The sequence below is a fragment of the Trachypithecus francoisi genome, unplaced genomic scaffold (genome assembly GCF_009764315.1).
Source record: "Trachypithecus francoisi isolate TF-2019V2 unplaced genomic scaffold, Tfra_2.0 Lachesis_group20, whole genome shotgun sequence".
In the NCBI taxonomy this organism is placed as follows: Eukaryota; Metazoa; Chordata; class Mammalia; order Primates; family Cercopithecidae; genus Trachypithecus; species Trachypithecus francoisi.
In genome coordinates, this window is record NW_022681466.1 from 25,870,554 (window position 1) to 25,895,928 (window position 25,375).

General features: G+C 40.2%; 1 protein-coding gene across 13 annotated transcripts in view; it reads right to left on the minus strand.

Annotated features, from left to right (window-relative positions):
- Window positions 1-25,375, minus strand: part of MBTD1 (mbt domain containing 1) — an 80,526-nt gene that overhangs the window by 43,092 nt on the left and 12,059 nt on the right. For 4 of the 13 annotated variants that reach the window (XR_004430662.1, XM_033183541.1, XM_033183534.1 and 1 more), the window contains 3 exons: window positions 7,454-7,655; window positions 2,870-3,009; window positions 1,477-1,591 (listed from right to left, as the gene is read on the minus strand). Coding sequence is in view for 11 of the 13 variants with exons in the window: in XM_033183541.1 (XP_033039432.1) it covers window positions 1,477-1,591; window positions 2,870-3,009; window positions 7,454-7,655 (457 nt within the window). In the remaining 2 variants the exon portion in view is untranslated. Of the gene's footprint in view, window positions 1-1,476; window positions 1,592-2,011; window positions 2,129-2,869; window positions 3,010-7,453; window positions 7,656-14,319; window positions 14,396-25,375 lie in introns of those variants that run through there. The other 9 variants (XM_033183532.1, XM_033183542.1, XM_033183540.1 and 6 more) reach the window with 5 other exon arrangements.

Consider the following 25,375-nt stretch of genomic DNA (forward strand, 5'->3'; position numbering starts at 1 on the left):
ACGGTTAAAATGTGTGAAAGGACATAAAATTAATTTATCCCATTTAAAGAACATTTTCTTTAAGTAAAGATCAAATAACTTCTCTAAATAGCATGAGCTTTGGCTTATATCATATTTGCAAACAAACAGGAGTTTCTTTTTTTTTTTTTGAGACTGAGTCTCCCTCTGTCACCCAGGCTGGAGTGCAGTGGCGCAATCTCGGTTCACTGGAACTTCTGCTTCCCAGGTTCAAGTGATTCTTCTGCCTTAGCCTCCCGAGCATCTGGGACTACAGGTGCGTGCCACCACACCCAGTTAATTTTTGTATTTTTAGTAGAGATGGGGTTTCACCATATTGGGCAGGCTGGTCTTGAACTCGTGACCTCGTGATCCACCTGCCTTGGCCTCCCAAAGTGCTGGGATTACAGGTATGAGCCACCACGCCTGGCCAGGAGTTTCTTAACTGTTCTATACACGACACATGCTCCTGAGGAAGTGAGGTACAAGCTCTTAAGGGGAGCAAAGAGAAGTTGACAGAAGTGTACAGAATGACAAACACTGCTGTGGCTGCTTTTGAATTTTTATTTCCATTCAGTTCTTGCCATGTACCTCAGTGAGATACCTACCCCATATCACTTTTAATTACCTCACTTTCTATTTACTTCTATTTACTCACTCATTGCCTCTTCTATTTACTCACTTGTTGCCCTTCTCACTATTTACTCTCTTATTGCTCTCCTCATTACTCACTTATTGCCGTTCTATTTACTCACTTATTGCCTCACTTTCTATTTACTTCTATTAAAAATCTTCTGGCTGGGCGCTGTGGCTCACACCTGTATTCCTAGCACTTTGAGAGGCTGAGGTGGGTGGATCATTTGAGGTCTGGAGTTCTAGACCAGCCTGGCCAACATGGTGAAACCCCATCTTCACTAAAAATACAAAAATAAGCCGAGTGTGGATGCGTGCAACTGTAGTCTCAGCTACTAGGGAGGTTGAGACATGAGAACTGTTTGAACCCATGAGGCAGAGGTTACAATGAGCCAAGATCACACCACTGGACTCCAGCCTGGGTGACAGAGCAAGACTCTGTCTCCAAGAAAAAAAAAAACTCTATTAGAAATGGTCCTTTCCTTAATCTCTTCCTCTTACTACTCTTCTTCTCTCAATCCCTTTGAAGCCTGCTGAATGTCCTATTTCTTTGCCTAATATCTTCACAATTCAGAGAATCAGTACATGAAAAGTAAATAATAAACCAAACAAAAACATTAAGGAGATTGCCAAAAGCACCTGAACTTATGCATGCAACTATAATCTTCTAGAGTAATTTACTGAAATCTAAACAACCATTAGGAAGCTTAGAGCCGTAATGTGCTAACAGGACATAGAAACAGCTTAAACAGAATTCAAAATTACAATTTAATTAATTACAAAATTAATTAAAACTAAACGAATCAATGTCAAATATTTCACCTCGGTCAGATTCACCAATATTACCTGCTTTTGTCTTTGCTTGACTTTGCAAGGTAGCTTGATACTGAGCATATGCGGCTAGCTTAGCAACTAAAGGTTGTTTCTGAAGAACTTTTGCTTTCTTTGTTGGAGGCTTACCCTAAAACAAGAAAAGTTAAGTAAATAGGATTCTTTTTCATCCCCCCACCACCACAATTTAACTGGACTGCATACTACACATTCTGCTTAAGTAAACATTGAGGGTTTAGAAAATTATTAAAGCAGAGAAAACATACAAGAATTTTAACATGAGAATTTTTTTCTGGAGTTCTGCTACAATGTAGTTATCTAATATGGGTAGCAGAGCTGGCATAGACTACAACAGCAATACGCAAATTAATATGTTAATAAAAAATTATACCCCACAAGATGTTAAAATATAGGCTGTGGTGGATACTTGATTCCTTCTTATAGTAGATAGAACCAGTGGTTATTTACTCATGCAGGTTGCCAAGCATTGCTATTTATATGGTAAGAGAGATAATTTAATGTTCAAAGAGCAAGTGACTGAGGTTTATACCTTTAGTGCTAACGCAAAAGATCAATGACAAAATGATCATGGGCCAAATTCACAGTGTGACAAACTGCCATCCATTTGGGTACAGACCACTGCTCAGGATCTTTAGGTACTGTCTATCTGAAATATAGAAATACATCTAAGTGATGTATTTCCTTAATTTGGAGGATTTAAATAACCCTTTCAGTGCTATATAATGATCACAATAATAAATTAAATGAGAACACTGTGATCATCCAATAAAAATACTGCAAAAATCAGTTAAGTTAATGCCTTTAAAAAGTTGTTTACATGATACAATAGTAAGAACTTAGTCAAACGGTCAAGTCTCCAGTCATTTTGTAGGCACTGATGTACATTTAAAGCAAGACGATTTTCTTTCCATATCATGAGCGTTGTCAAAAAGGTTAGTTGGATTAACCAAATACATTTGGTCAAGGTATCAAATGGATTGTACTAAAAAGTACAAAGCGAGGAGATGAGAAAATAAAACCAGAGATTAAATTATTTCCCCCCAAATGATGAAAGATTCTACCTTGATGTTAACACAAAAGGAAACAAAGGGAAACAAGAAAATGTCTTCGATTTCTGTATATAAAAAACTGTTTATACTTATTTGGAAAAATGATATTTTAATTAACTTATGCAAATAATTTATTTTGAATAGTATGTCTTATCCATTTAAAACAGTTTTCCAATTTTATAGGGTGAACAAAGTTTGGGGCTCACATGTTTCCTCAAGATGTGGGTATAAAACAGTAACTGAGTGGGCAGAGGTAAAGTGCAGCGAATCACAGTCAAATGATAGATAAATGGCAAAAGCCATAGAAATAACAGATATAAGTAAGAAGGTTTCTGTACCGTTACCTGAAGTCTGGCCAAAATGCTTGCCTTCTTGGAGTTTGACGAGTAACTTCTTGAACATGAAACGCTACAGAAACGCTTTGTTTTAGAGTAAAAAGCATCTCGGACGCCAACCATCCCACACATCTCACAGGTAGCTAATTAACAAAATAAAAACACTGGCATTATGATGATATAATAAAAGCAATCTTCATCTAGCAGTTTAAATAATTTATCCTGCCATCTGAAAGTTTTAATTTAAAAATTTGCCTTGAACATTTCTTCTATCTCCTATACAAATGATAAAGAAGCCTGCACAGAGAAGTCAGAGAGAACACTGGTATTGTGCCATGGTGATGGGTTCTAGAAGGTCTGATAGTAGCTTGAGGTCTTAAAGGCTTTGCAAAGCATCAACAGAAACAAGGCAGATACGCTGGATTCAACTGATATTTCCTTAGTGCTTATCAGGCATTTTCATATACAACAAATTCCAGCTTTTGAAATGATTACATATCAAAGATGAAAAGTGCCACACAATTAAGGATTAATAACAAAGTATAACAGAGGCCTTTAAAATACTGCAAAGGTTGAAACTTAAAAAGAGGTAATACTTGGAAAAATGCTAAGAGCTGTATGAGGATTCCTTCAAGTTATGTTTGGGGGACAAGAAAAAAGGAATGGGTTCAAAGTTTGAGGTAGAGGCCAGGTGCAGTGACTCATGCCGGTAATCCCAGAACTTTGGGAGGCCTAGGCAGGATAAATGGCTCAAGGCCAGGAGTATGGGACCACCTGGGCAAGAGAGCAAGATCTAGTCTCTTCAAAAAATAAAAATAAAAAAGAGCCGGGCATGGTGGCACACACCTGTAGTCTCAGCTATTCAGGAGGCTGAGGCAGGAGGATTGCTTAAGTCCAGGAGTTCAGGGTTAAAGTGAGCTATGATCGCACCACTGCACTCTAGCCTGGACAACAGAAGGAGATCCTGAGTCAAAAAAAAAAACAAAAAAACAAAAACAAGTTTGACGTAGGTGCTCTATTATTAACCAGTGATAGTGGGACAGTAGAACTCTTGGCTACTTACTATTGCATAATAGACAATAATCTGAAACATAGAATTAGAACAAGGTTCACAAGAATTGAAGTTTAAAAAAGATAAACAAAAAGTAACATAGCACATAACTGCCTTAGTGAGTTAAAGCCTCCACCCAAACAGGTAAACTGGAGAGGCCTGTAGTTTAACTGGTACAGTTGGCTCTGTGCTTCCATGGGTTCTGTATCTGTGGATTCAACTAAAAGTGGACTGAAAATATTTCAGGAAAAAAAAATTGCATCTGTACTGAACATACACAGACCGTTTTTCTTCTTATTGTTCTCTAAATAGTATAGTATTAACAATTATTTGCATGGCATTTACACTATATTAGCTATAAGTAATCTAGACATGATTTAAAGTATATGGATGGATGTGCATAAGTTATATGTAAATACCACACCATTTTATATAAGGAACTTGAGCATTTGTGATTTTTGGTATCTGAGGGAAGTCTTGGAACCAATCCCCCATGGATAACGGGGACAACTGTACTTACTTACAAATCTTTTTTTTTTTTTTTTGAGACGGAGTCTCGCTCTGTCGCCCAGGCTGGAGTGCAGTGGCTGGATCTCAGCTCACTGCAAGCTCCGCCTCCCGGGTTCACGCCATTCTCCTGCCTCAGCCTCCCGAGTAGCTGGGACTACAGGCGCCCGCCACCTCGCCCGGCTAATTTTTTGTATTTTTGAGTAGAGACGGGGTTTCATCATGTTAGCCAGAATGGTCTCGATCTCCTGACCTCGTGATCCGCCCATCTCGGCCTCCCAAAGTGCTGGGATTACAGGCTTGAGCCACCGCGCCCAGCCTACTTACTTACAAATCTATGAGAAATCATGGAAAAAAGACAAAAGTGACAGAAGATTGCAGGTGAACAAAGGGTATCTACTGGGAGAAAAAACTAAATGGTTTTCTGTTGCAAAAATTCTAGAGAAGATTGTTAAAAGAATGTTCTGAACACCTAGATAGAAAAGTTGTGATCCCAAGGAAACAGCGAATCTTTGCCAGAAATTATACATGTCAAACTAGAATTCTCACAAGTAGGATGCAAGTTCCATCAGGACACAACATTTATTCTGTGTTGTTCATCTGCATATCTCCGGTATTTAAAACAGACGCTAGCACACACAAAGCTTCAATAAACGCTATTTCCTTTTATGATAGGATTATTAGGCTGGTATGTTATAATCAAACCACGGCAAGAATATACACTAACAGGAGCTAACACATTTGATAAAATATCATGTAGCTCCGACGACAGGACTGAGAAATTTCAGCTGGAGTAGAAGACACTCAGGTAGGGTTTTTTTTTTTTTTTTTTTTTTTTTTTTTTGAGATAGAGTCTCGCTCTGTCGCCCAGGCTGAAGTGCAGTGGTGCAATCTCAGCTCACTGCAAGCTCCGCCTCCCAGGTACAAGCAATTCTCCTGTCTCAGCCTTCCGAGTAGCTGGGACTACAGGAACATGCCACCATGCCTGGCCAATTTTTTGTATTTTTAGTAGAGATGGGGCTTCACCGTGTTAGCCAGGATGGTCTCGATCTCCTGACCTCGTGATCTGCCTGCCTCGGCCTCCCGAAGTGCCGGGATTACAGGCATGAGTCACTGCATCTGGCCATGCTATTCAACTTTTTAACCAAAAGACCAGAATAGGACCAACAGGGCAGAATTATCAAAACTGTAAATGATATAAAACTGGAAGATTAGATGACACAGCATTCAAGATTAGATGACAGAATTAGCAATCAAAAATTTCTAAGACTGGGCAGGGTGCAGGGGCTCACACCTGTAATCCCAGCACTTTGGGAGGCTGAGGCAGATGGATCGCCTGAGTTCAGGAGTTTGAGACCAGCCTGGGCAATATGGTGAAAATTGCCCGTCTCTGAAAAATACAAGTTAGCCAGGTGTGGTAGTATGTGCCTATAGTACTTGAGAGGGTGAGGTGAGAGGATCACCTGAGCTCGGAAGGCAGAGATTGCAGTGAGCCAAGATCTTGCTGCTGTATTCCAGCCTGGGTAATAGAGCAAGACTGTCTCAAAAAAAAAAAAAAAAAAAAAAAAAAAAAAGCAAAAAAAGCTTGGATGTGGTGGCTCACCCCTGTAATCCCAGCACTTTGAGAGGCCAAGGCAGGCGGATCGCTTAAAGTCAGGAGTTTGAGACCAGCCTGGCCAATATGGTGAAACCCTATCTTTACTAAAAATATGAAAATATGCCAGGCATGGTGGCACAGGCCTGTAGTCCCAGCTACTTGGGAAGCTGAGGCAGAATTGCTTGAACCCGGGAGGCGGAGGCTACAGTGAGCCGAGATTGTACCACTGCACTCCAGCTTGGGCAACAGAGTGAGACTGTCACAACAACAACAACAACAACAAAAATTTCTAAGACTGAAAGTAAGAAAAACGTTATATTGAGAGATCCAAAGTCCTCCATCTTGGGTTTAAAAAGTTAACTGCAAGAAGACTGGTTTAAAGTGGGTTAGTTTATGTGGTAAAGGTCAAAGGACATCAGTTATTTACAAGTTCTTTACCATTTTCAAGAAAGCTAAAGCAATTTTGGTGGCGTGAATGGAAACAGTGTCTTGAAAAGAGGAGATAAAGGTTGAACTATCTTCTGGTCTCACACACGGTGACCATTTGTTTCATTCCCACATTTCCAGGATGTGGGACTTTCAATGGTAAAACCAGGACAGTTCCAGGCAAATCAGGATGACTTGTTACCCTACTACCACACAATCTGAGGTAGTATCCCCAGAATAGAGCGACCAGGATATCCAAGAATTAAATCACTGGGAAACACCATGAGAGAAATGGTTGAAGTAACTATGGCTCCTTGGTATGCCTTAGAGATAAACTAGAATGAAGGGTTCCATTGTGGAGAAAAGAGATGTCATTAGAGCAAGGATTAGAATTATGCTGTGTAGCTTTAAAAAGCAAAACTTTCCAGACTCCCAGAAGCAAAGTTAAAAGGCAAAACTAAGACCAAAAGATAAAAGTCGGAGGAAGGAAATTTTCGTTGAATAAAGAGACTATTCTAGTAATCTGAGATACTAAGAAATGAAACTGCTTCCTTTTTCATTTTCAAGCCAGACTTTAGGCAGAAAGAAATTCCTTACTGTGTCAGAGAATACTCAATCACCAGTTATGTTAAAACAGAAATTATAAGCAATTAATATAGAGGAGGGAGCCCAAACTTGAATGTCTCTTTCAACTGTATAAGCCTATGATCCTATGCACTTGCACTTTCAGTTACAGAGGCATTTCTCATCTAACTACTAAATTTATGTCCACATGAAGTTTCTCACTGGCCTTTTGTTTTTTATTTTGTTTTATTTGCTTTCCACCGGGAGGTAGGCAAAATAAAGAGTTAAACACCAACTCAGTGATCTTATCTCGAACTATAAATGTCAGCTCTTCAAACTGCCCCTTAACAATTCTAAGGAAGGGGAAATGACAGAAGAAACCAAATAAAAACACACCCTTAAACATAAAGCTGTAGAACAGGTGAAGGTTATAAATACTCACCCATGCCAGATTTACCATCTGGGTATGTGTAGACTTGCCCATTGTTTTTGATAATCGGGAGATTAGAAGGTAAAGGAGCGACTTCTTCCTCACTCTCTTCGGAGCTGGAGCTGCTGCTTGTGTCCTCACTGCAGCTATCATAACCGTCAAACATCCCGAAAGAATCTCTTCTTTTCCTTTCAGATCGTGAAGAATGTTCAGTCTTTGAAGTAGAGAAACCAGTGACACATGACACAGCACTCATATACACCCCCTAAAAGACCCTAGCACAAATTCTGGTAAATGAGATTTGATAAATGAAAACGTAGCCCTGAGAAATAACCATTGTCTTCTTTTTTTTAATGTTTTGAGACAGAGTCTCACTCTGTCACCCAGGCTGGAGTGCACTGGCACAATCTTGGGTCACTGTAACCTCAACCTCCCGCACTCAGATGATCCTCGCACCTTTGCCTCCTGAGTAGCTGGGACTACAGGCAAGTGCCACCATGCCAGAAACATTTTTGTGTTTTTTTGTAGAGATGGGGTTTTGCCATGTTGCCCAGGCTGGTCTTTAACGCTTCATCTCAAACAATCTGCCCACCCCAGCCTCCTAAATGCTTGGATTATGGATGTGAGCCACCTCTCCCGCCTCAAGGGATGTCCTGCCTCTGCATCCCAAAGCACTGGGATGACAGGTGTGAGCCACTGTGCCTCGCCCAGATTTCTTTTTAATTATGGGATAAGCATGGTGGCTGATGCCTATAATCCCAGCACTTTTTTTTTTGAGACTGGGTCTCACTCTGTTGCCCAGGCGGGAGTGCAGTGGTGCAATCTCGGCTCACTGCAACCTCTGCCTCCTGGGTTCAAGTGATTCTCCTGCCTCAGCCTCCCAAGTAGCTGTGATTACAGGTGCATGCCACCACACCCAGCTAATTTTTGTATTTTTAATAGAGACAGGGTTTTGCCATGTTGGCCAGGCTGTTCTCAAACTCCTGAACTCAGGTGATCCGCCTACCTCAGCCTCCCAAAGTGCTGGGATTACAAGCGTGAGCCACCGTGCCCAGCCTAATCCTAGCACTGTGGGAGGATAGCTTGAGATCAGGAGTTTGAGACCAGCCTGGGCAACATGGTGAGACTCCCTATCTACGAAGAAAAAAAAAAAAAAAAATACAAAAATAATTGTGGGCCAGGCGTGGTGGCTCACTCTTGTAATCCCAGCACTTTGGGAGGCCGAGGTGGTCAGAGGAGTTTGAGACCAGCCTAGGCAACATGGCAAAACCCTGACTCTACAAAAAATACAAAAATTAGCTGGGTGTGGTGGCACATTATCTATGGTCCTAGCTATGTGGGAGGATCACTTGAGCCTGGGAGGTGGAGGCTGCAGTGAGTTGAGATCATGTCACTGCACTCCGGCCTGCATGACAGAGAGAGACCATGTCTCAAAAATAAAATAAAATAAAATAAAAATTGTGGTGAAATATACATAACAAACATGATTTTTAAATTTGCGTTTCATCTCTAAAACTAAACTTCTAGACCAATTTGGAGTATCCAGAAAATACAGATACTTTTTTTCTTTTTCTTTTTTTTTGATGACAGAGTCTCGCTCTGTCACCCAGGCTGGAGTGCAGTGGTATGATCTCAGCTCACTGCAATCTCCATCTCCCAGGCTCATGTGATTCTTGTGCCTCAGCCTCCCGAGTAGCTGGGACTACAGGTGTGTGTGCCAACATGCCCAGCTAATTTTTGTACTTTTAGTAGAGATGGGGTTTTGCTATGTTGGCGTGGATGGTTTTGAACTTCTGGCCTCAAGTGATCGCCTGCCTCGGCTTCCCAAAGTGCTGGGATTACAGGTGTGAGGCACTGCGCCCAGTCAACATACAGACATTTTTAAAAATTGCTTTGGGCTGGGCACGGTGGCTCACGCCTGTAATCCCAGCACTTTGGGAGGCCGAGGTGGGTGGATCATGAGGTCAGGAGATCGAGACCATCCTGGCTAACACAATGAAACCCTGTCTCTACTAAAAATATAAAAAATTAGCCAGGCGTGGTGGCAGGCGCCTGTAGTCCCAGCTACTGGGGAGGCTGAGGCAGGAGAATGGTGTGAACCTGGGAGGCGGAGCTTGCAGTGAGCAGAGACTGCGCCAATGCACTCCAGCCTGGGCGACAGAGTGAGACTCCGTCTCAAAAAAAAAAAAAAAAATCGCTTTGCTGGCTGAGCATGGTGGCTCACATCTGTAATCCTAGTACTTTGAGAGGTCGAGGCTGGTGGATTGCTTGAGCCCAGAAGTTCAAGACTAGCCTGAGCAATATGGCAAAACTCCATCTCTACAAAAAACACAAAAATTAGCCGGGTGTGGTGGCTTGCACCTGTGATCCCAGCTACTTGGGAGGCTGAAGTAGGAGGATAGCTTGACCTCAGAAGGCCGAGGCTGCAGTGAGCCATGATGGTGCCCCTGCACTTCAGCCTGGGCGACTGAGTGAGACTCTGTCTCAAACCCAAAACCAAGAACCACTTTGCTGGATACTTTATCTAATGTTGGAAGAGGAAAGAAAAAAAAAAAAATCACTGTTAAGAGCTCTGGAGGATCTAATAGAAAATTTTGCCTTTCAGCTAGGTGTGGTGGCTCACGCCTATAATCCCAGTAGTTTGGGAGGCTGAGGCAGGGAGATTGCCTGAGGTCAGGAGTTTGAGACCAGCCTAGCCCACATGGGGAAATCCTGTCTCTACTAAAAAAAATACAAAAAGTAGCTGGGCATGGTGATGCATGCCTGTAGTCCCAGCTCCTTGGGAGGCTGAGGCACAAGAATCACTTGAACCCAGGAGGCAGAGGTTGCAGTGAGCCGAGATTGCGCCACTGCACTCCAGCCTGGGTGACAGAGCAAGATTCCGTCTCAAAAAAAAAAAAAAAAAGAAAGAAAATTTTACCTTTTACAATTTTAAGATAGCAAATAATTCAAAAATTGCAGGAGATAATATTTCTACATATATATCCTTATTCAGTTTTTTAAAAAACATAAACAATGGTTTAAAACCCAATCCAATTTTCTCAAGTTAAACAGCAAAACCGAATACCACATGTTCTCACTTATAAAAGTGGGAGATAATGATGAGAACAAACGGACACACAGAGGGGAACAGCAGACACTGGGGCCTATTGGAGGGTGGGAGGAGGCAGCGGACCAGGAAAAATAACGAATGGGTACCAGGCTACTAGGCTTAGTATCTAGGTGATGAAATAATCTGTTGGACAAACCCCCTTGACACACATTTATCTACGTAGCAAACCTGCACATGTACCCATGAACTTAAAATAAAACTTTTAAAAAATTTTCCTTTTCAAAGAAAAATACAAAGAAGTTATATCGTTAGTGAATGCCAGTCTTATGTCTCCTCCAAGATGTTGCCTCATTCAAACCACAAAAAACAAAAAAACAAAGAAAAAACTAATACTGCTACTCTAACCATTCCCAAAATAAATTCCAAAACTACAGGCTTTGTGGGAAGTGAAAAGAAAATAGGAAACAATAAAAAGGACAAAAAATATGGCAGGCTGGGCATGGTGGGTCACGCCTGTAATCCCAGCACTTCAGGAGGCTGAGGTCAGGAGTTTGAGAACAGCCTGGCCAATATGCTGAAACCCCACCTCTACTGAAAATACAAAAAAAATTAGCTGTGCCTGGTGGTAGGCGCCCGTAATCCCAGTTACTCGGGAGGCTGAGACAGGCACAATTGCTTGAACCCGGGAGGCAGAGGCTGCAGTGAGCTGAGATGGCGCCACTGTACTCCAGCCTGGGTGACAGAGTAAGAGTCCTTCTCGGGAGGGGGTGGTGGGGAAGAAACAAAGATTGGAAAAGTATCTCAAATTCAAAATAAAAACAGGCGACGGGTCACTGGCTGAGGCCCAGCTCATGTCCCTAAACCTAAAAAACAAACAACAGCAGAGAAAAAAACAAAAAAAAACAAGAAAAAGACAAAACAAACAGGCCAGGTACAGTGTCTCACGCCTGTAATCCCAGCACTCTGGGAGGCTGAGACTGGAGGACTGCCTGAGCCCAGGAGTTCAAGACCAGTCTGGGCAACACACGGAACAAACTCAAACCATGACAAAACATTAAGTGAGTTATAACCAGAGAGATGAAAACTATCAACTCAAGAATATTTGAGATTTGGCACCTATTCTTTTTCTTTTGCCATACAGAAATAGTTTTTTTATCCTCTGGCACTACACTTTAAGCTAACATTTTTTTCCTGGCTAGTTTACCTTCTTTTTGGTATTAAATGACCAGAAAACAAAGCTAGTATTACATGACCAATAACAAGGCTGAAATCTGTTGTCCAAAGTTTGACAAGATAAAACCATTGACATGTGTCTCTCAGTTTTAAGGAATAAACTGAGACTGTCATTGTCAGGTATTTAACATTTGCATTGAGACAGGAAACTAATTTTCAGTTGTATCAGCTGTAACTATGAAAGCTACGAAAACTGATTTCTTAGTTCACACAATGGAAATATTACATTACCAAAGAAGTTCCCTTGGGAGGTTATATACATGTTCTAATAACGTTGCCACAGCCCAGCTGTTTTTAGTATACTTTTTTTTTTGAGACGGAGTCTCACTCTGTTGCCCAGGCTGGAGTGCAGTGGTGCGATCTCGGCTCACTGTAACCTCCGCCTCCCGGGTTTATGCCATTCTCCTGCTTCAGCCTCCCAAGTAGCTGGGATTACAGGCGCCTGCCACCTCGCCCGGCTAATTTTTTGTATTTTTAGTAGAAATGGGGTTTCACTGTGTTAACCAGGATGGTCTCGATCTCCTAACCTCATGATCCACCCACCTCAGCCTCCCAAAGTGCTGGGATTACAGGTGTGAGCCACCACAACCAGCCAGTATACTTCTTTTAGTACTCCCTTTTAGATACAACTTTAAAAACAAAAACCTATCGTTTGTGGTCACTTCAGAATTACTCCTCCTGTTCCCCGCATCAGTCTTCCCTAGCTTGGTCATCTACCTGATTCAGCAGATTTGGTTCCGGGTAACTTTTCAGTATTTCTATAAATCAAAGGTATCGTCAAAGAATCAAGATTTGCTACAATCAGGAGATCTAAAAGAAGAAATGAGACCTTGAAGGCAATACAAAAGAAAAGTTCTAACAGCACTTTGAACTGACAGTGCGGAAGGGAATGGGACAACCACATTTAGATATAACGTGGTGTTATGAACACAGAATTCTGACAAACATGGGTTCAGACTCAACTTTGACACTTGTTAGCTGTGAACTTCTGCAAGTTATGGGTTTCTTCTCTTACTCATTTGACATCTATTTATCAAGTATTTGTGAGTCTCATCGTAACCAAGGCTAAAGACAGAAGAGCATACAAAGCAGACAAGATCTATGGTTTACAGGAAGACTAAGCTACTCGTAGGAGGAAACCAAGCAAGGCTGTGTGAGGGTAGAGTCACTCAAGCAGGGGCGATTAGCTGAGATTCAGCAGTGAGGAACAACCTCAGTGAGGTAAGACCATGAGGACAAAAAGGCAGCCACTTAAACATCTGATGCTGGCATATTCTAGGCAAAGGAAAGTGCAAGACAAGGGCTTTCGAGCTAGAATAAACTTAGCACACTCGGAGGCCAGTGTGGCTGGCACCCAGTGTGAAAGGTATGACAGATGAGGTCAGAAGAGGATGTAGTGGCCAGACTATGAGGGCCCTTGTAGGCCAGGGTAAGAAACTGATTTTTTTTTTTCCTGGCGGCAATGAGAAGACATTACAAACTATTTATCACAGTGCCTGCTCTACACATTTAACAAACACTGGCTAGATTCTAAGTTCTAATAGAGTCGTACAGCTCACCTCCATTTGACCTTTTATACTCATAGTTTTCTTTCTTGTTTTTTTGAGATAGAGTCTTGCTCTGCTGCCCAGGTTGGAGTGCAGTGGCACGATCTTGGCTCACTGTAACCTCCGCCACCTGAGTTCAAGTGTCAGCCTCTGGAGTAGCTGGGACTACAGGTGCCTGCCACCACACCCGGCTAATTTTTGTATTTTTAGTAGAGATGGGGTTTCGCCATGTTGGTCAGGCTGGTCTCAAACTCCTGACCTTGTGATCCGCCCGCCTTGCCCTCCCAAAGTGCTAGGATTACAGGTGTGAGCCACTGTGCCCGCCAGACCTTTTATATGCATAGTTTTTATATAGGCTTGTCTACTATTAATATATAGCCAGCTTGGTTAGCAGCTAATGTAAGATTATTGACTTAAATGCCAACCCAGAATATCTTATTCTGACTCTATTTTCAAGGAATATAGCCTTAAAATTTCAGAAGGTCAATGATTATAGATATTTTGTTTTCAATAGTTACAGGCTATTAGTATTTTTTTAAAAAGTACCATGGTCAAAGATGTTTGGGAAATTTTCCTCGTGTCAAGGTCTTCTGGAGACTTTAATATGCTTATAAACATTATAGTGATTAAAGAGGAATATGTGGTATGCAGCCTTTTCTAGAGCATCTTTTAAGACTATCTTAGAGAAATGTTCTCTGATCTTTTCTATGATCCTAGCACACACAGAAAATGATCATCTGTACAACTCAAGGAGAATAAACCCCTGGACGCACCCAGCCTAAGGCCTCTGACTGTCCTAAGTATGCAGGAATGAGTATCTTGACATACTCCTAATCTGAGGAACACTCGTTGGTAAGCTTTATTTTTCTTAGGGAATGTGGTTTCCTAAAGTAGTTTTTTTTTTTTTTTGGACTTTTTTCCCCTTGTAAACACTATGGTGATCTAAGGTTTTTTTTTTTTTTTTTTTTTAATACATTAGGATAGAATATCAGTGAACAAAATATTAATATATAAACTATAATTGATTTACCCTATGTAAAACTTACCTTTTATTTACTATGAGGGCACTTAACTGGAAACTCCTACATTAGACCAAAACCCCTGAAAGGGTCTGCAACTTCACTGAAAGAGTGAGAAAGAAGCTGATTACACGCAAAAGACCTACAAGTGAGCATTTCAGGTCCATGCTCTGGGTGAAGAGGCTTCTCTGGGATTTTGTAATCAAAGGCCTGACCTCATAAGTAAGTCTGAGGTTGAAATTTTCTCTCCCTTCTGTGGTCAGGGAATTCCCAGGCCAAGAAATTAAAGTGGTTCCACGCTACCAGTGCCCTTTGACACCTAGCAGAAGCAAACCTAAATTAGATCGGGAAATAAGTCACCTACCATTCAGGCCTTTCAGTATTCCCACCAATTTTATCAACTATGAGCGCATGATTAAACAGCAAATACATAATAAATAATCCAGCATGAGCAAGCATCAGGAGAAACTGATTAAGAATCCCCAATACTTTGGGCATTGGAATTGACAGAGACAGAACATAAAATAAGCATTATGAGTTGTTTAATAAGAAATAAAAATATTACTGAAAAATAATATAAAACAAGCACCAACTTATCAGACATAGCTAAAGAGAATTAAAAAATCGAAGATACATGATAAACACTCAAAATGCAGCAAAGAAAAACAGAAAACTGGAAAATAAGATGTCAAAATAAGAGAACAGAATGTAAAGATCCAATAAAAGTCTAATAAGAATTCTTAAAGGGGTGAATATGGAGAATGGAGAAAGGCAATGTTGAATTAGATACTGGCTAAGAATTCTGCAGAAATGAGGACATGAATTAGGCCAGACACAGTGGCTCATATCTATAATCCCAGAACTGTGGGAGACCAAGGCAGGAGGACTGCTTGAGGCCAGGAGTTTGAGACCAGCCTGAGCAACAAAGTGAGACACTGCCTCTACAAAAATAAAATAAAAAATATTAGGCAGCTGCAGTGGTATGTGCTTGTGGTCCCAGCTACTCAGGAGGCTGAGATGAGAGGATCACTTGAGTCCGGGAGGTTCAGTCTGCAGTGAGCTGCGATTGTGCCATTGCACTCCAGCCTAGGTGACAGAGCGAAACCTTCACACACACACACACACACACACACACACACACAGAGAGAGAAAGTGAGGGAGAGAGAGAGAGAACATGAATTCACAGATAAAACTATAATGTAAATTGAGCACAAAAAAAAGATATCCACATCTAAACAGATCATAGTAAAACTGCAGAACATCAAAGGAAAGATATTAAAAAGCAACCAATCACCACAGTGAAGCTCAGCAGTCAACAAGCTCTACTCAGGTAGACAGTCCAATCAGTTGCTCAGTACCTAACCATTTGATATGAGTAGACAGGCAAGGATCACTGATCATTTGAGAAAGGCCTCTAAGAATATGAAAGGACAAAACAAATGTCCAGGAAAGATGCATCTATAGGAAACAGAGGAAAAGCAAACAGCATGAGAAAACTCCAAAAAAATATAATGAATTCTTCAGAGACACAAGAATAGGATACTATCGGAGAACAAGACAGACTTTGGAATTTAAAAACAAAAATGGCAAAACAAATTCAACAAATGGATGATAAAGTTAAGGAAATCTTTCAAAAAACATGTGTGTGTGTATACATGAGAAAAAAGCTAGGCAACAAGAAAGAAAAAAATAAGAGCTCAATCTAGAAGATCCAAAATCCAATTAAGAGACAGTCAAGAAAGAGAAAACAGACGGGAACAAAGTTACATTAAAAAAAAAAAAAAACAAAACAACAAAACAAATTTCCAAGACCAAAATGGAGCATCCATATTTAAAGACACCATGTAAGCCCAGCTTAGCGACTTAAAAAAAAATTTATACCAACATACATCACTATAACAATTCAAACTCTGCCAATACTGCTATTAAAAGCTTGGGCACTATGCTACACAAAAAGAGAAGGGAATCAAAATATCAGTGGACTTCTCAACAGTAAGCCTGATAAATGTATTGCCTTCAGATTTCTAAAGAAAAAAAAATTTTTTTTTTTTTTTTTTGAGACGGAGTCTCACTCTGTCGCCCAGGCTGGAGTGCAGTGGCCGGATCTCAGCTCACTGCAAGCTCTGCCTCCCGGGTTTACGTCATTCTCCTGCCTCAGCCTCCCGAGTAGCTGGGACTACAGGCGCCCACCACCTTGCCCGGCTAGTTTTTTTTTTTTTGTATTTTTTAGTAGAGACGGAGTTTCACCATGTTAGCCAGGATGGTCTCGATCTCCTGACCTCGTGATCTGCCCGCCTCGGCCTCCCAAAGTGCTGGGATTACAGGCTTGAGCCACCGCACCCGGCCGGAAAAAAATTCTTATTAGAAAATGTACACTCAAGGCTCCAAGTGAAAATAAATGAAATTAAAAATAGAAAAAAGAAAAAAAAATGAAAACAAACTTGGTTTTTTGAGATCAATAAAACTGGTAAACTATAAAAAAGTTTATACCAACTTTTGTTTTTTTTTGAGATGGAGTTTCACTCTCGTCACCTAGGCTGGAGTGCAATGCTGCGATCTCAGCTCACTGCAACCTCCGCCTCCCAGGTTCAAGCAATTCTCCTGCATCAGCCTCCTGAGTAGCTGGGATTACAAGCATGCGCCATCATGCCTGGCTAATTTTTTTTGTATTTTCAGTAGAGATGGGGTTTCTCCATGTTGGTCAGGCTGGTCTCGAACTTCTGACCTCAGGTGATCTGCCCACCTCGGCCTCCCAAAGTGCTGGAATTACAGGGGTGAGCCACCACGCCTGGCCTATGTACCAACTTTTCTAGAATACTGAATAGGATGAAACAGTTTCCAAATTCATTCTACTAGGCCAGCATTACTTTGATTCCTAAACCAGATAAAGCAATTAGAAGAAAACTACAGAATAAATATCATGAATATAGGATGCAAATTTTTTTTTTTTCTTTTGAGACAGAGTCTCACTCTGTTGTCCTGGCTGGAGTGCAGCGGTGAGATACTGGCTCACTGCGACTTCCACCTCCTGGGTTCCAGCTATTCTCGTGCCTTAGCCTTCTGAGTAGTTGGGATTACAGGCGTGTGCCATCATACCCAGCTAATTTTTGTATTTTTAGTTGAAACAGGGTTTCACCATGTTGGCCAGGCTGGTCTCCAACTCCTGACCTCAGGTAATCCACCCACCTCAGCCTCCCAAAGTGCTGGGATTACAGGTGTGACCCATCATGCCCAGCTAGATGAAAATACTGTTAACAAAATCTTAGCAAATACAACTTAATAGTATATAAAAAGAATATAACATGACCAAGTATGTTCCTTCCAGGAATGTAAAACTAATTCAATATTTGAAAATCAATAAATTCACCACATTAGCTATGTAGAAAACCCAATGGTATCTATGAAAAGCTGTAAGTGGGACTAATAAGTGAATTCAGCAAAACTGGAGGACACAGTATTAATATACAAAAATTAGTTGTGTTTCTATATACAAGCAACAAACAACTAGAAACAGAAACTTTAAAACACTATTTACAATACAGTCGAAAATTATGAAACAATTGGAGATAAATCTGGTAAAAGATGTGCAAGACTGGTATCTTGAAAATGACAAAATGTTGCTTAAAGAATTTTAAAAAGATCCAAATAAATGGAAGATGTGCTATATTCATGGATCAGAATGTCAATCCTTCCCAAACTGACTTACGATTAACACAATCCAATGAGAATCACAGCAGATTTTTGGGTAAAAATCAAAAGCTGGTTCTAAAATTCATATGGAACTGCAAAGGCTCTAGAACAGCCAAAGTAAATTTCAAAAGAACAAAGTTAAGACTAAAGCTTCCTGACTCCAAGATATATTATGAAGCTACAGTATGAAGACAGTAGGGTTTTAGCACGAATACAGACAAAAAGATCAATGAAACAGAATAATAAGTCCATAAATAGACATCTATCTATCGATCGATCGATATCTGTATCTATGGAGTGTATATATATCTATAGATTCACATATCTATCCCTATAGATATCTATATCCCCAGCGTTTGGTTCACACTATGTAATGATACTATGTTTTTATTTATTTACTTTTTTTGAGACGGGGTCTCACCCTGTTGCACAGGCTGGGATGCAGTGGCACGATCTCAGCTCACCGCAATCTTCACTTTTAGTAGAGACAGGGTTTCGCCATGTTGGCCAGGTTGGTCTAAAACATCTGGCCCCAAGTAATCTGCCCCCCTCAGCTTCCCAAAGTGCTGGGATTACAGGCATGAATTGCTGCGTCCGGCCTATGTTTTTTATGCCACTTTGTGCATTGCTCATCAAGGTTAGTCTTGTTCATCTTCTGGCCCTCCTAGTATGCAGCACAGTCCAACGGTGTGGCACAAGGCCTGAGGCAGGGAGGCCCCTGCTGCCCTTGCAGGCCCTGACTGAAACTCCATCACCTCTCTCTGTTTGCTTATTTATCTATAGATATATATGGTCAATTGATTTTTGGCTAAGCTTAAAAGGCAATTTAGTGGAGAAAAAGAAAATAGTCTTTGAACAAACAGTGCTGAAGAATTAAGACATTCATATGCCAAAATATCACTTTGATCCATACCTCACATCATATATAAAAATCAACTGAAAGTAGTTCATAGGCCTAAATGTAAGAGTTAACGTAAGAAGTTCTATAACTTCAAAAACTTGTGGGAAAAATATTAACAATCTTGTGTTAAGCAAATGTTTTTAGTTATGACAAAAAAAAATATGACCCATAAAAGAAAAAAAATTTGGCCAGGCATGGTGGCTCATACCTGTAATCCCAACACTTGGAAGGGCAAGGTGGGCAGATCACCTGAAGTCTGTAGTTCAAGACGAGTCTGGCCAACATAGTAAAACCCTGTCTCTACAAAAATACAAAAATTAGCTGGGCATGAAGGCAGATGCCTGTCATCTCAGTTACTCAGGAGGCCGAGGTGGAAGAATCGCTTGAACCCAGGAGGCAAAGGTTGCAGTGAGCCAAGATCATGCCATCATGGCATCACTCCAGCCTGGGTGTGATGGTGCAAGACTCCATATCAAAAAAGAAAACAAAGAAAAGAAAAGAAAGAAAAAAGAAAAATTCATAAAGTAGATTTCGTCAAAATGAAGAATTTCTGCTCTTTGAAAGACGATGTTTAAGAGAATAAGACAAGCACAGACTGGGAAAAACATTTGCAAATCATAGATTTGATAAAGGATTTGTATCTAGAAACATAAGGAAGTATCAAAATTCAATGACTGAAATAACCCGATTCATAAAAAGGGGCAAAAGATCTAAACAGAAATTCAAAAATATACAGATGGCGAGTAACAACATGAAAAGATGCTCAACATCAGCAGTTATTGAGAAAACGCAAATTAAAACCATAAGATACTGTAACACACCTCTTAGAATGACTAAAATTTATAAAAGTCCCTACAGTCAGCATGGCAAATGGAACTCTCATTCATTGTGGATGGGAATGTAAAATGGTACAAGCATGTTGGAAAGCAGGCAGTGTCTTAAAAAGTTAAACAACCACCTACCATCCATTCCACTCATAGACATGTATCTGCGAGAAATGAAGGCTTATTCCCATACAAAGACATAAACACCAATGGTCATCATAGCCCCATACTGGAAACAATTTAAATGCTCATCAGTAAGTGATTACACAAATTGTGGTACATCCATACAATGATTCCATTTTGCTTCTTTGTAATAAAAGGGAATGAATTATTGATAGACACAGTGTGGATAAACCTTTAAACAATTGTTAGTGTCAGCCAGACCAAAAAAGTCTTACTGCATGACTCTTTACAACTGCAAACTAGCCGTATAGTGACAGAAGGCAGATCAGTAATTACCTGGGGATGGGGTGGGAGCAAGGAGTGGAAAATGGGAGTTATAAAGAAGCGTGAGAAAACTTTTGGAGATGAGGAATATACTATGTAGATTGTGGTGAAGGTTTCATGAGTGTACACCTATGTTTCTGTGCAGTTTAGTTTTGTCAATTTTTACTTCAATGAGGCTGTTAAAAAAAAATCTATAGCCATCCAAATTATCAACCAAGTCTAAGGGTAGAAAATGTATTTTCAGATATGCCCCTGAAGCCCCTTCAAAAAACTTAGCACTCATGTTCACTTTTTCTCAGGAGATGATTAGAAGACATGCTTCACTATAACATCAAAGTAACCAAGAAAGAGGAAGATGGTTGATTTAGGAACTACATGATTCAATACAGCACAGAGGTAACGTGAGTTTCTAAAGCAGTGATAAAGGGATGTCTCAGGGTTACAGCTGTATAGCAGGTTTAGACAGCAACCAGACTGTATTAGAAAAAGAAGACGGATGATGGCTCTGGAAGGGCTCTAGGAAAAATATGAATCTTTGTGTTTGGAGCTTGTTGCAGCAGCATGTGGAAAAAGGCAACAGTCACTTTCAACACTGACTAAATGAAAAAAGTGAACCAATCAGTAACTGCAGGAAACAAAGTTGTATCAGAAAGGAAACAGTACAGTGACTGGCTGGGAAGCTGTAAATACTATTTATGTACTATATAAACACTAGCAATTTAAACAAAACTTGTGATAAAAGTCAATGAAGTGGGCTGGGCGCGGTGACTCATGCCTGTAATCCCAGCACTTTGGGAGGCTGAGGTGGATGGATCACTTGAAGTCAGGAGTTCGAGATCAGCCTGGCTAACATGGTAAAACCATGTCTCTACTACAAATACAAAACTTAACTGGGCATGGTGGTATGCATCTGTAGTTACAGCTACTCGGGAGGCAGAGGCAGAAGAACTGCTTGAACCTTGGAGGAGGCGGTTGCAGTGAGCCCAGATCATGCCACTGCACTACAGCTTGGGCGACAGAGCGAGTTTCCGTCTCAAAAAAAAAAAAAAGTCAATGAAGTAGGTTAAGTGTGAAAACAAGGTGGCCCCTCATTTCTCATTTCCCAATGAGATTAAAAAAACAGAATTTTTTTGGATCAACTTGAATAAAAACAGTTTAGGGGATATAGAGTAAAAAAGCAAATGTCTATTTGTATCAACTAATACATTTTTAATTTTTCATAAAGCTTAATTCACTAAACGTAAATTACTGCCCTTTATTGTAAGATCATGTCCTTTATTATAAGATCACTTTAAGGATGGTTATAGGTTTTTACCATAAAATACTTAACTTTTTATTTATAAATTTATAAGTTACAACAATACAAAGAACATCTAGACACCCTTTATCTTGACTGACCAATGATTAACATTTTCTTCCAATTTTCCTCTCTACATGTATATATTTTCCCTCTCAACCGTTAATGAATGGTTTATATGCTTTAAGCCCTTTTACCTCTAAATCAGAAGTAGAAGCATAGCTCAGGGTTTCTTAACCTTGGTGATATTACCTTGGGCCAGAAAATGCTTTGTTATAGGAGGTTAGCCTGTGCATTAAGAGATGTCTAGCATCATTTGTGGCAGTAACACTCGCCTTTATCCCCCAGCTGTGACAACCAAAAACGCCTTTAGGCATTGCCAAATGTTCCCAGGAGAGAGAGAGAGAAAAAAAAAAAATCCCAGTTGAGAACTGTTGCCTCATCCTTCAATGTGCCTTTCCTCGTAATAAGGACATTCTCTTACATAATCACAGGTCAGCTATCATCTTCAAGGAGTTTAACATTAACCCAATACTTTCATCTGATCTACCATCCATCCCCCAGTTTCGTCAACTGCCTCAACACCACCCTTTACAAGATCTTTTTTTCTTCAGTACAGGGTTCTGTATTTCATTTGTCATGTGCCTTGGTCTTTAATCTAGAGGGAGACCTTATCTTTTTTTCATATTTGATGTCTTTTAAGAATGCAGTCCCTTTAAGACTTTTTATCCTTTATCTATAAATCTATAACTGTTCTCAAAAGTCTTTTTTTCTTAAAGACTTTATTTTTTTGAGAAGTTATAAATTTACAGTGAAACTGAAAATTTAGTAGAGTTCCCATATGGCCCAGTGTCCACTATTAACATCTTACATTAGCATTGAACATGCTACAGTAAATGAAATACTGATAAGTACACTGTCATTAAGTCTATACTTTCAGTTTTCTTTCATTTTTACTGTTCTTTTCTGTTCCAAGATCCCACAGTACATTTAGTCACCGTTAAGTATCCATTATTTAAAGTGTCAAACGGCTTCTCTTGGTTGTGAGAATTTCTCAGATTTTCTTGGTTTTTCATGACCTTGACAGTTTTGAGGAATCTTGGTCGGATATTTTGCTGTCTGTTCTATTGTAATTTGTCGGATAGTTTCCTCATTATCAGGCTGGGGTTATGTTTGCAGGTACACCTGCAACATTCACAGCATTTCAACGATACCTACTAACATGACTTATCAATGCTGACGTTGACCTTGATCATCTGGTTGCGGCAGTGTTTATCAGGTTTCTCTGCTATGAAGTTACTCTGAATTCCTTCCCAAACTATACTCTTCGGAACAAAATGACTATGTATACCCTACACTTAAGGAGCAGGGAGTTATACTCCCTTCCTTAAGAGTGGAGTATTCATATAAAGTATTTGGAATTCTTCTGTATAGACTTCCTTTTTTAAAAAATTAAAATTTCCTTGTTTTGGGTTTTAGGTGTCCTCAGGATTATACTTACGTTGCACTGCCTAATTGATGCTATCATTTTCAAGGCATCGATTCCAGAGGCATGATGTCAATCTGCCCCTTATTGGTGATGTTAATTTTTTTTTTTTTTTTTTTTTTGGAGACAGGGTCTCCCTCTGCTACCCAGGCTGGAGTGCAGTGGAGTGATTTCGGCTCACTGCAACCTCCACCTCTGGGGTTCAAGCTATCCTTTTGCCTCAGCCTCCTGAATAGCTGGGATTACACATGTGCGCCACCTCGTCCAGCTAATTTTTGTACTTTTCGTAGAGGCGGGGTTTTGCCATGTTCGTCAGGCTGGTCTCAAACTCCTGGCCTCATGTGATCCTCCCACCTTGGTCTCCCAAACCAAAGTGCCGGGATTACAGGTGTGAGCCACTGCATGCCCTGGTCTATATATGGTCTGGTTTCTCCACTGTACTTTTGCTATTTTCTTTAATAAGCAATCTATGGGGAGACACTTAAAGACAATGCAAATATTCAGTTCATCAAATTTTCACTCAAGATTTAGGATCCAATGATTCTTGCCCTATCTCACACTGTGATGATTTCCCAACCCCAACATTCCCTGTATGTTCAGCGGTCAGCATTCTCTAAGGAAGAGCTCTCTTTTTTCTCTTTTTACTTATTATTGCTATCAACTAATGGATTTCTATTTTTCATTGTTTCATTTTATTTTTTTGAGATGGCATCTCACTGTTGCCCAGGCTGGAGTGCAGTGGTGCTATCTCGGCTCACTGCAACCTCCACATCCTACGTTCAGGCGATTCTTCTGCCTCAGCCTCCCAAGTAGCTGGGATTACAGGCGCCTGCCACCAAGCCTACTTTTTTTTTTTTTTTTGTATTTTTAGTAGAGATGGGGTTTCACCATGTTGGCCAGGCTGGTTTCAAACTCCTGACTTCAAGTGATCCGCCCGCCTCGGCCTCGGAGGCTAGGATTATAGGTGTGAGCCACCATGCCCAGCCTACTTTTCAAGGTTTTATAACTCATTATTGTCCTTAATTATCTGGGGGATCATACTGTCCCAGAGTAGGTCAGTGGGAGCCCCTTAGAGCCTACTCCTGTGTCATTCTGATATGCCTCTTTCATTTTCTGAGCATTTCCTTACTTTCTGGCATAACAAGATATTCCAGGCTTATCTTATAACCATTTCTCTGTGCCAGCCCTGGAACCAAACATTTCTCCTAACAGCCTTGGTATCTTTTAGTGGGGAATGATATAAGAAATACAGATCTAGCTGGGCGCGGTGGCTCAAGCCTGTAATCCCAGCACTTTGGGAGGCCGAGACGGGCGGATCACAAGGTCAGGAGATCGAGACCATCCTGGCTAACCCGGTGAAACCCCGTCTCTACTAAAAAATTTGTATTTCTTCTAGGAAAATTGGTCTTATTTTCTTTTCATCTCTAATGAGGTCCATTTTATTAAACTGTATTTTCCTAAGAAATTATCCATTTCATCTAGGTTTTGAAATGTATTTGTACAGAGGTGTGCAAAATAGTTCTGTATTAAAATATCTCTCAATTTCCTCTGTATCCAATGTTATTTTCCCATTGTCATGTCTTAAAATTTTATTTGTGCTTTCTCCCTTTCCCCACTTGGTTAAATTAGCTAGTGACTTATCTATTATGTGACTCTTCCCTCAAGAGTCCAAGACTGATTCATCATCTACACGTCTAGTTTTTCTGTTAACTCATTAACTTCAACTTTTATCTTTATTTCCCTTGTGCTTTTGGCTTACTTTGTTCATTTCTGAATTGGGAATTTATTTTCATTTATGTAAGTGTTCAGGGCTATGAATTTTCCTCTGCTCACTGCTTTAAATGTATTCCACAGATTCTGGTAGGTAGTATTATGTAGTATTTTCCTTATCAACATTTTCCAGAAACTTTGCAATTTGGGTTTCCCTCTTACCCATTAAAAGTTTTAAAATTAAGGCATGCTGTTGATCACTTATCCAAATACAGGACTTTTCAGTCACTCTAGAAAGCTCCTTCCTGTCCTTTCCCACTCAAGCTCTCCCCAATCCTGAGTTCTATCAGCTTTGGCTAGATTTTGTATATATTTAAGATTTTATATAAATGGCATAAAATCGCATGGATATTTTTGTGTCTAATTTCTTCCAGTCAGCATAGTATTTATGAGATTCATTCATGTTACATGTACAAAGGATTTCTTTTTATTGCTGAGTAATACTTGTCAATGTATCAGCTTACCCTTTCTTCATCCAGATTTTATTATGAATAAAGCTGCCACACAAATTCTTATACAAGGTTTTCTGTGAATACATAATACAAGGTTTCTTAATTTCAAGACGGAAGTGCAATGTCCTTTTGCTTTTTGGATTTTTGTTTTCTTGTATGGGACCTACTAATGTTTTTCTAATAGATGGACAATTTTTTGTGAATATTCTGTGTTTA